Below are 11,521 nucleotides of genomic sequence, written 5' to 3'. Positions count from 1 at the left end.
GATTGATGGAAGTCCAGTTTTCATGTCTTCATAGGAACACAGGGAACAAGGTTTAATAAATAATGAATTTGTCCTCTGAATAATCAAAGAGTAATACGGCACCATAAGTGAAGCATATATTATATATTTTCACATGTAACATCAAAACAAAACACCTGGTCAAAGTCCGTAGTCTTGGATAGTAAAAGTAAATAGCTATACAGCTTTCCTTAAGGTGGCGTCGTGTGTTACACGCGTTGTGCATCGTCATAAACAATACAGTATTTGAAGCGGTGCTACCTTAACTCCTGATATTTCCCCTTCCGCACCACTTAACTGAACGTTGATCAACTATTAGTCAACCGCTCACCAACTGTACGTACAAACTTTGCTACTGACCAGACGTCGGATCATATTTTAAAGTTTATCTTTACTCGAGTAACACTGACGCTGTGTGATGAGGAAAAGGGTCCCTAAACAGGCCGGTTCATCCTCCGCTGTCCAGAGGAAAAAAGTCCATGGGAAACAGGGGTCACCGTAAGTTAGCTCAACAGTTTCATGTGAACGCCATTTTGTGTCGCTCAAACGCTTCAAACTGAACATTTCTTTGGGGGAGAAATGTTCAGTTTTTAAGGGGGGAGCTGTTAGGACCCGGGAGGCTGTATGTGCTTTGACTTCCTCTGTGCTGTGATGCCCCTCTGTTGTGTTATCTGAGTGTGTGTGTGTGATTGGGTGCAGTTGTGTGTGGTTGATTGAGTGGGTGCTGTTTGGTCCAGCCTCCACACCAGAGGTTGGAGGGCCAGCTCCTCTCGGTCCCTGTGGGCTGTCCACTGTCCCCCGGACGTCCACTGGTTGCATAAGATGTGTTTTTAAGTCTAACCTTTAAAAATACTTTGCTGCTGGTGGTGGTGGTGGTGGTGCTGGGGAGATGGTCAGAGTGGAGTCTCATTTTCATGTTGCGCCAGGGTTTCCCCTTGGCCCTGGTCGTAACAGACCCACACTCCTCAAGCTAAAAAATGTGAATTACCTGGCACTTAGTTGTGACACTTACCAGGTGACACTAAGATCTGTATCGTAGGCAACTGGACGTTTAATCACCTCTCATCCAAAAGGCTGTAACTATCTGGAGGGGAGTGGCCCTAACAACTCTGAAACTCAGAGCTCACACATGTCCCTAAGACTCTGTAAGGTCACACCCACACACAGTTTAAAAGCCTGTCAGCCGCCCTCCAGTTAGTTAGAACTGAAGGAGCCTCTTGGATGAAGGTGAAACGTCTTCAAGGAGATGAAGCAAGTCCGGTTGCCTATGATACAGCACTTAGATTTACCAGGACCGGGAGGACTGAGAGCCTTCATCAACATATTACCAGGTGACAGCATGGGTAACCTCTTTCGACAAGCCTTCTAGGTAGATCTAGGTAATGATTTAGTTTATAGATAGAGATATGTTTTCATGTACACTAAGATGTACGAACCACATGGTAAAAGCATGTTATTAAACATTCCAGAATAGCCCTCCAGGACTTAGGAATGATTAATGATGATTAATAAATAAACAACACAAGTAAAAGGTCAAAGTCAAAGTCAGTTTTACTGTCAAAACCACATGTATGGTACACAGGAGTTGAAAATGCAGTGCTCTCTAAGGCCCACGGTGTAACATTACAATAATAATAATACACCGTGGTAGTATAAAATAAAGTAGAAAGGACATTTTACATTCTAATGTCATTAAAGCTGCTGTAAACATCGTTTTAGCTAAAATCCTGTTTGTTTTGCATTTAGCAATCCCCTCCCTCAGAAATCGCAGAAACATATGTTTAAAATCACCAAACATAGTAGCGAACAGGAGGATCCTGCTCTCTGCAAGCAGATAGGACCTTTGACTGGCTAAAGAGGGCAGGGATAGCAGAACATTTCTTTTCTCTTTTACTGCATGAGCGGAAGGGAGGAGAGGCATGGGTTACTGTCCAAACACTCTATGATATTGATTACTGTTGGGATATAGAGCTATTTAACAGTCATTTTACTAACAATATATCACCTACAGCAGCTTTAATTTTTAGATGTGTTGTAAAATTTTAACATTTGTAGTCATGGACTGGAAATGTTCAGAGAGGAGAGTTCAGCGTTTTAGTTGTAAACCTAAAATGATATCAGTTATGTGAATTATTTGATAAGATAAAATGAGCAGACGCTTGTTCTGCAGTGTGGTTGTCTAGTAAAACAAAGGCTGCATTACATCACACTGCAGTTGTGCCTTCATTAAAAATGTCTTCTAGAAAAGTTTCATAAGTGAATAGTAAAAGTGTGAACTCTGGACAGATGAGGCGACAGTTTGATGGCTGCTGAAATGAATGACCTCCTATACGTTTCCCTGGAGCAGTGTGGAGGAATCGGTCTCCGACTAAAAGGGCTCTTCTGGCTGATTAGAGTGTTAATGGAGGGGGTGGGGTGTATTGTCCATTAATTGCCAATAGTCTGAATAGCATCCTCTTTTCTGCTGTTGCCTCTAGGGAGTCAAGACTGACTTCAATGACAGCCGGCCTGCTTGATTAGATTATTCAGTTCTTCTCTCCCATATTAATGTTTCCATATTAATGCTGCAACCACAGACTGGTAGGACATGTGGGGAGCAGCTCTGTACGTGCCAATGGGCCTGAGTGTGCATTCCCTTCGACATCTGTTGTAAAATTTGGAGCTGCAGCTTCATGGAGCTGCAGTTAGTTCTCCTCTATGCACCTGTTAGAGCCGATCAGTACATCTCCCAAAGATTCTTTACCAACGAATCTCCAAAATTAAGTCACCGTACTGAATCACCATTGTCATCAGTAGCTTTGAGCAGTGAGCTCCCCTCACTGGTGACTGAGAGCACAGTTGGCTGCTCAGCTGTGATTCAGTGCATTACCTCCCTGTGAAAAAACAGTGGACGCCACTGAAACACTCAAAATCTGATAACTCTTTCATAAATAATAATCAGCTGGGCTATTAACCTTATGTGCAGCGCTTGGCTTGGCTAATTTTGTACTTAACACAACCTTTAATTATACTGGAGAGATCTTTGAGGTGTGAGTCGTGTGACACCTCATTAGCAGTGGCATCGAGCCATTTACAAATAAACCATGAAAAGGAAAAAGACAACAAGAGAGACAACTGCTTACAAAGAAAAAGGCAGTTCCACAATTACCTTACAAATGTAGAGATTTCGGATAATTTGATAAATTAAAATAATTGAATGTAAAATAAGATACAGTACTAAACCTGACAGCTTGGACTAGCAATAGACAAAATATACTACTGAACTGAAGCCGTATCAATAGCGATGCGTTCACTTACTGAAGTACACAGTGTAATACATTTAAACAGTGACCTCTTCTCTTCCGAAAAGAAAGTGAACAAGCTACATCATCAGTAACTACAAATCTTTAAACTGAACTGAATAAAGTGACTCAAATCCCCAAAGTGATTTGTGATTTCCATGTTGCCAGCTCACATTTGCTGAGTCATCCAAAAACTCTGCAGCTAAAATGGAGCAGAGCTGAAGTCAGATGTAAAGTAGCTGATTGCAGGCGAGTAAACGTATCCATTGTTGCCATAGTGTTGATTTTGTGATGTAACACTTATTCAGATTGGACAGATTGGACCGATCTGGCGCTGAAGAGGGGCGCTTATCAGTCAATGGATTCTGTTCTTGTTGGCTTAGTTATAAAAACGACAATACAACAAATATTTGAGTTACTTAGAGACCACCTGGAGACTTCTCAAGAGCAACCAGAGGGTCATCCGCCTTTAGATTATGGTTACATGTCGAAGTATCCCTGAGCAAGATACTGAACCCCAAATTGCTCCTGATGAGCAGCTGGCGCCTTGCATGGCAGCCTCCGGCATCAGTGTATGAATGTGTGTGTGAATGGGTGAATGTGGCATGTGTTGTAAAGCGCTTTGAGCTGTCCGAGAGGACTGGAAAAGCGCTATATAAATGCAGACCATTTACCATTTACCATTTAGATTCTAAGTGCTGTATCGTAGGCAACTGGACTTGTTTCAGTTTCTTTAAGACGTTTCACCTCACATCCAAGAGGCTCCTTCAATTCTTACTAACTGGAGGGGAGTTGCAGGCTTTTAAAGCCTGTATGGGAGTGTCCTTACAGAGTCGCTAAGGACACGTGTGAACTCTGAGTTTCGGTCATTAGGGCCACCTGTGGGTCATTGGTCAAACTGGCCTTCATGTGGGTTTCGAAGGCTAGGTGAGCCCAGATGTGAATGATTGTTAAGCTGTCTGGGGAGAGAACTCAGTACAGCATTGTAGGTGGGTGATAAGTAATGTCTTAGGCCACCTCCTCTGTTCAAAGACGGCTGTTCCAGTTTGACATAGATGGATTATTATACTCCTCTTTCAAACCATCTGTCTTCTCTGGCCAAGATGTTTACATTGTTGTCCTCAAAGGAACAGCAGAGTCTTGACCTGAGGAGCTGGCCCTCCTGTGTTGTGCCATTCATTTATGGAGAGGTTGTTTTGTCTCCCCAATGTACAAATCTGTGCAGTCCTGGCTGCATTGACCCGCATAAACTACATTACTCTGTTTATGTCTGGGTGTTTTGTCCTCAGGATGGACGAGTTTCTGCCTCAGTGTGTCGGTAGGTTTGAAGTGAACCGGGATATGATGTTTATTAAAGATCCTCCTGAGTTTCTCAGATGTTCCAGCGACATAGGGAATGACGATGTTGTTGCGTTTTCTCGTCTCCTCCTCTCTGCCTGCTCTGGATCTTTTAGCGGTGTTGACAAAGGTTCAGTTTGGGTAGCCACAGGTTTTAAGTGCTCCCCTGATGTGTTTCTGTTCCTTCTCCTTCCCCTCTTTCTTTGTGGGCACGGTCTCAGCCCGATGGTTTAAGGTTCTGATGACCCCCAGCTTGTGCTCCAGTGGGTGATGAAAGTCAAACAGCTATACTGATCTGTGTGTGTAGGTTTTTTCTGTACAACTCAATGTTGAGGCTTCTGTCTTCTTCAATATGTACTGCACAGTCCAAGAAGAGCAGACTGTCTCCTCTGACATCTTCCCGCGTGAACTTGATGTTACTGTCCACAGCATTTACAGTATATGTCCTGGAATGGCTTTCACTTCCCTTGCTCTGATTTTGACCCAGGTGTCATCCACATACCTGAACCAGTGGCTAGGAGCAGTTCCTGTGAAGGTAATCAAGGCTCTGCTCTCAACTTCTTCCATGTAGAAGTTGGCCACTATTGGGGACACCAGTGAATCCATGGCACAGCAGTGCTTCTGTCTGTGGAAACCTTCACTGTACTGGAAGTAGGTGGTCGTCAGACAGAGGTCAAGTCAGGCACAAATCTGGCTGGTCTGGGGTGAAGTTGGTTCTGCTTGTAGCTGCTCCTGTAGCAGTCATTTCTTCACCATCTTAACCGCTTCTTGAGTGGGAATGCATGTAAACATCATAATAAACCATTGTTTTGTCCAAGCACTTAACCAGTATCCTAGCTCCTTTGGTCAGTAACACTCAACACCACATCAAAAAACTCAAAGGATTTCGCCAACAAGGCGAGAGAAAACACAGTTTAAAAAGCCTGCAAACTCCCCTCCAGTTAGTTAGAACTGAAAGCCTCTTGGATGAGAGGTGAAATGTCTTCAAGAAACTGAAACACGTCCAGTTGCCTACGATACAGCACTTAGAATTGACTGAGAACCTTCGTCAACATTATGGTAAGATGGTCAAAAGTCACATTGTTTTTATCGCACTTTCTCTCTGTTCTCAGGTCCCAATGGTGGCTTAAAAGAGGCTTATTTGTCCTCTTTGTTATCTTGACTTTGGTGCCCGTCTCGCTCAGTATGTTACCTCAATTAATCCAGCACTTTGTGTACACTCACAGAAGTAAGTGAATTCATTTTCTTCCTCTTTGAAGTAATTTAAATCATCAATTTAATCACAAGAAAAGGCCCCACCTCTCTTTTCCTATTTGTAGTCAGGCTGCCATTCTTTGTTGACCTCAGCCGACCTGCTGATCATTCCCTTAATCACACCATCAACATGTACTTAACATCAGAGGAAGGAATCTCCCTTGGCGTATGGTGTGTACAACCCAAGTTTTTTTCATTTTTGAGCATAGATACAAAAGGCTAAGACTTTTTTTTTAACTATTCAATCATCAGTTGTCTCTCCAAGTTGGTGTATTGTGTTTCATCCCTTACAGGCACACAGTCCCTGACAGTCTGTGGGAAGAGGCACAGGGGAAGGACTTGGCATGGTACCAGAACAGTTTAAACGATGGCAGTACAGTTTTCATATATCTTCATGGGAACACAGGCACAAGGTATAATAAATAATTCATTTTTATTATAGTTGGTTCCTGAAGAAGCAGAGAAAAGTACCGTACAGTTAGACATATTTATTTTTGCCTTTTTGTCTTTTTTTTTTTTTTTTTTTTAAACATTGATTTATTGGCACGTGTTGTGTTTTCATCATTCCAACAGGGCAGCCACTCATCGGGTGGGAGTGGCAAAAGTGAGTGATTACCAACACAAACATATTAATCTTTTGGAGATCTGATAAAGGTATGAAAGCCTCAACAGCCATTCTGATGACAAATAAGCATTATGTGTCAACAGGTATTGAGTGCACTTGGTTACCACGTGCTGGTGCCTGACTACAGAGGTTGGTGCAAATGAAGATTTATGACTCCTGATCCAAGCATATTTTCCATCTCTATGCTTCTTGCCTTCGTATTGATTGTAATACACAACCTTCTCACATTGATTTAATATCATATGCAGACATATTATTATTCTTATGCTTGATGAGTTGTTTGTTGTAAGGCAGTCAAAGGAAAATGGTTCAACTTTAGGTCAGCATCTAGTGCAGCTTTCCCTTTGAATGGCTGCCACCTGGTGGCAGTGAAGAGCAGCTCTGTGATCTGTCAGTGTACAGTAGTTGATGTGAGAGACTCTGGCAGGGTTTGGAGACTCCACCGGTGAACCGACTGAAGCTGGTCTGACCACTGATGCCCTCTACTTGTACAAGTGGGTCAAAGCACGGAGTGGAAACAGCCCGGTGGTCATCTGGGGACACTCTCTTGGCACTGGGTCAGTAAGGAAAGACTCCAAATCGACAGTATTGTATTCAAATGACTCAACTGTTGTAGTTGCAGACTGTTTTGGATGTGCACTGCATATTTTTTCGAAATATGAAACTTTAAACTTTGAGGTCATTGCCTGCAACATTTAGACTTTTTAATGAGACTTTTGCTGTTTATGTCTAATTGATATATCAGGGCAGCAACCCAAAGCTGTTAGAATTAGCAGTGATGGCCATCCTAATAGCTATGTGCTAAAACACAAAATGTATTTAACTGAAAAAAAAAAAAAATTCATCACAGAATGATGAGAAGAACCCTAAACAGATCTCATCATATTCATTACAATTTTATCTAGCAATGAAATGCACATCCAAGGCAAAGTAGAAAAACATGTTACTATCCTACTGCTTGCCTCATAAATTATTTAATTCAGTAAATTACATGTTACATTCATTTAAATCTGCCCACAGCTACATAAACCCGCCACCATCATGAATAGTTAAAGAATAAACTGTACATACACATGTAAACATACACAAACTGGGGAAAATTAAGCTGTAGTTTTTCATATCTCTGTACAGAGTGGCCACTAACACAGCCGTAAAACTGATTGAGCAAGGTAGGTTTTGCTGCCAGTGAATTTTGTCAAATAGAGATTAGAGGAAATGACTCCAACATCTCAGTGTGATGACTGTTTCCTCTTCTTTTCAGGAGAGATTTTCGATGGAGTGATCCTGGAGGGCGCATTCAATAGTGCTCGACAGGAGATGCCAGGTCATGCTTTTTCTTGGGTAAACTTACCGCTTTTATATTCAGTTTGTTTACTTCCTGTAACTGCTGCTGCTATATTATGCATAACCTTTCAATGTTTTATTTTTGAAGTATTACTGGAAATTCCCAGGCTATGGGTACTTTTTCCCAGAACCATGGGCAGAAAACAAGTGCGTCTTTCCTACTGAAGAGAAGTAAGTTTAATGAAACACTGACCTGCGGGCTAAACGCAGTTAACTATGCATGATTATGATTATTATTATTATTATGCATGATCATATCAAACATTGATCAGCTATTAATATTGTTATTACCAGTAAAATGCAATGAATTTATGTGTTTTTTATTATTCTGCAGTCTGAAGAAAATGAAAAGCCCGATCCTTTTCCTTCATTCAGAGGACGATCACTTAGTCCCCATTCAGGTTGCTGAGCAGGTATTACACACAGAAAGCTATACTGTAACCTGAGCTGGTATTTTCTTTACAGCTAGAAGCGATTGAAGATGGGATACCTTGTTGAAAGTAGACTGAACTCTTTTCATTTCCCTCATAGATGCATGAGGTCGCGGTGAGTGCTCAGAATGCAGAGCGAGTCAAGCTGGTGTCATTCAACGGTTCGCTTGGGTACCTCCACAACGGCTTATACAAAGACCCCAAACTGCCTGGCATCTTAAAGTGAGGAAACATTTCACTGATGATACTTAAAGTGATTGTATTCTGCCTCTGCGAGTCTGTCTGTTAAACGAGCTGTTTTATTCCTACAACATGTATATCTCATCATGGCTCCTCTGCAGGAAGTTTGTGCTGTCGCTGTAACGTTGGAAAGACGACTGAAGCAGAAAAACCTGATTCAATTTGATCACACTGGAATCAAATGGTTTGTCTCCACTGCTGCATAAAGAAGTGATTCACTTTGAATATCTGATTTTTGTGAATTCATTTATTATTTTATGAAGCAAATTGAGTGAAAAACTGATTTAACTTAGTTTTTAGATCAGTCACAAAGGTAATTTATGTTAAATTGTCAGAACTAGAAATAATGAATCCCATTGGAAATGCAATTCAGATGAACCACTGATGCAGTAGGTGCCCTCTACTGGGCATTGCTGTGTGGTGATAATGCCCATCTATAATACTGGATAATGAGTTTAGTAATCCGAGGCTTAAAATGTCTAGGTGTCACTGACATTTCAGAATAATTCAAGAAGAACAGCTGGAAAAAGTCTGTTCTCTGACCTTGCTGTCACAAGTGTGGTTTTAGGGGGGAAAAAAAACATGAATTGTGAAATTGGGAGTTCTTTTAGTTTAAAGAATATATAATGTTTTCAGATAAGTTTAAAGAATCTCAGTTCAAATGTCAATGCTGTTCAATCACAATATTTTTTCCTGCGTCAACCTGCAGTGCATTGTTCTGCCTTGCACTTTGCTACAAGAATATGTATTGGTCTCATTTGGAAAAACTCTGAAGGGGAGATCTCTACCTTTTCAGAATTCATGGAGCACAGCTTCAACCTTTCGTAAATTCACAATGAACTGACTAGGATTAATTCAGGTACATGTTGTACCATTTAATGTTGCCTTGAAGAAAATGTTCAACCGCTGAGGTTCTCCTATAAGCCTGAAGATTTATTAGGAAACCTGTAGTGACAAAGGAATAGCCACACACTCTGCATTGCAAACATCCTTGTCCTACATGGCTGATTGTGTAAAATATCTACAAAGCTGTACTTTCTTTCAAACAAAATAAAAATCACCAAAGTCAGGAACACTTGTGTGCATACTTCATCCTCACATGCAAGTATATGATGAAAAAAGTCTTTATTCACATTCTTTATTGAACCAAGTCCCTTCTGTACAAGATAATAGACTATTATAGAAGCTTTCTTTGCACTGTTTCACTGCATATTAAATTTAATGAATAACAGACGATTCACCTTTCAACAAGGCCTTCCAACTTCATTTTGTACTGATACACATCTGTAGATTTATACACTTTAAACTGATGTCATATTGATTTTTGGTCTTTGGTAGATTCAGATCCCATCAGAATTTCAAATTCAGTTATAGACCACAATTTTTGCATTTTTAAAACTCAGGAGCATGTGTTAACCCATAAAGCGGTATCTGTCTTTGTGTTGTACAATTATATAATACAAATACTGTACAATATCAAGGTACATTAACACGACATCTCAGAAGTAAATACTGTACTTTTTACTCCACTGCATTTGACTGACAGTTAAGATAAGATAACATAAGAGTTTATTGATCTCTCACCAGAGAAATTCATTTGATACAGCAGCTTAGAGCAGTGATTGAGTAATAGATTTAAAAATGAAACAAGACAAAATAGAAATACAAAGAAGAGTAATAGAAAAATAAAGTAAAATACCACTTTATACTGTATACACTGTTCACCTTCCACATACAAAATGTGCCCAAGAAAGAGTTTCCAGAACAGCAACATCTGGAAATCACTAGTTCCTTCTTCACACCCTTCCTGTCCAGCAGCAGTGTCCAGTTGGTATTGTATATACAAATTTAATCATTTTTAATGTATTAAATTTTTTTTTGTCCTGTTATGGGTGGAGAAATAATCCTACTTCTTGAATTGTCACCCTACTGAAAACGGTTGTTTTTGTGAGCTCATGATGAGTGGTTCTCACAGGACAGTGATGCTGCAGACAGAAAATGGGTAAATGTACAAACAGAATATGATGCATTGTTGTAGATTAAAGTCCCCAACAGTATATCAAGTGGTTTTAAATTTAGAGCAGCCTTACACAACCACAGCAGTAACACGCATCATGCACATTAAAGGTGCACTATGTAGTTTTGGGGAAGAAATTTTAATCGGAAGAGAAAGATCTTCATCGACTGATTTTTTTTTAACGGCTAAACAAACTAAATAATCTCTCTTCATTTCCATGACTGAATAAACACACTAACCTTAAAGGACAACACAGTTTTATCCTGTTTAACTTTGTTTATATGTGGTGGACCCTGCCGCCTTTCTAGCTTCAAACAGTGTTCTGGGGTCCTTATTTTCCTCTGAGAACAGCTTGTTTATTCACTTATGGAAAAAATAAATATTTCTGAGTTTGTATTATTGCCTCAGAGATATTATAAATATTGAAATTCTGAGTTTGAATTTCTTCTCCAAGACTACATAGACTACAAAGCAGAGGTAACCATTTTTCCTCATACTGACATATTCTTACTTAAGATATTGAGTGCAGAAGTTTTACTTGTCGTGGAGTATTTTCACAGTGTGGTACTTTTAATAAAGTATCTGAATACTCTCCCACCACTGCTTGAAAGAGAAATAACACTGGAGTTCCTTTGAGCTGCTGCTGTAGATGGAGCATTGTCTAAAACAAACATGGCCCTTTATTATACGTGGCTGTTGTGGTTCTGATGAGTGAAATGTCACCAACTTTATTTATTGCTTACAAACTGTAGCCTTCATATTTATTTTTTTTGGCAATGGGAGAGGTGTATCTTATGTTTTTAATATTCTTTATAAAGATCATAACCTGTTGTATAAAGTTAACTGCACTATCCTCAGAGAAGTGTGAACATAAAAAACAATCACAGCAGATTAAATGAGAGGTCGAGGGTGTTGTGTGACTGCTTTAAACTGCACATCAATGCATGAAAAGTGACATATTGTTCAGACAGTT

The 11,521-nt window shown here is 40.2% G+C and overlaps 1 protein-coding gene across 2 annotated transcripts; it reads left to right on the top strand.

Moving 5' to 3' along the window:
- Positions 1–293: 293 nt before the first annotated feature.
- LOC311270086 (lysophosphatidylserine lipase ABHD12) lies at positions 294–9,604 on the top strand. 2 transcript variants are annotated; one of them, XM_084374735.1, is made up of 13 exons: positions 294–516; positions 5,750–5,865; positions 5,957–6,062; positions 6,185–6,304; positions 6,465–6,495; positions 6,600–6,645; positions 6,944–7,073; positions 7,648–7,685; positions 7,778–7,857; positions 7,949–8,031; positions 8,195–8,273; positions 8,392–8,513; positions 8,633–9,604. In XM_084374735.1, exons 1-13 carry the CDS (start codon positions 437–439, stop codon positions 8,652–8,654), a joined length of 1,053 nt encoding a protein of 350 aa, XP_084230861.1. In that variant the 5' UTR covers positions 294–436; the 3' UTR covers positions 8,655–9,604. The 2 variants fall into 2 exon arrangements, with proteins under 2 accessions (XP_084230861.1, XP_084230860.1); XM_084374734.1 differs by lacking the exon at positions 294–516 and adding an exon at positions 933–1,349.
- Positions 9,605–11,521: the final 1,917 nt, after the last annotated feature.

The sequence above is a fragment of the Pagrus pagrus genome (assembly GCF_965226575.1).
Source record: "Pagrus pagrus genome assembly, chromosome: 15".
Taxonomy (NCBI): domain Eukaryota; kingdom Metazoa; phylum Chordata; class Actinopteri; order Spariformes; family Sparidae; genus Pagrus; species Pagrus pagrus.
Note: the sequence above shows the minus strand (reverse complement) of the source record. Positions and strands in the feature narration are given on the sequence as shown.

Excerpts from the sequence above, each read along its gene's own strand:
- LOC311270086 (XM_084374734.1), top strand. The coding sequence starts at position 1,240 with ATGAAGGTGAAACGTCTTCAAGGAGATGAAGCAAGTCCGGTTGCCTAT. Across the intron at positions 7,858-7,948 it reads CAGGTCATGCTTTTTCTTGG|TATTACTGGAAATTCCCAGG; the intron begins GTAAACTTACCG and ends TTATTTTTGAAG. Across the intron at positions 8,274-8,391 it reads CCATTCAGGTTGCTGAGCAG|ATGCATGAGGTCGCGGTGAG; the intron begins GTATTACACACA and ends TTTCCCTCATAG.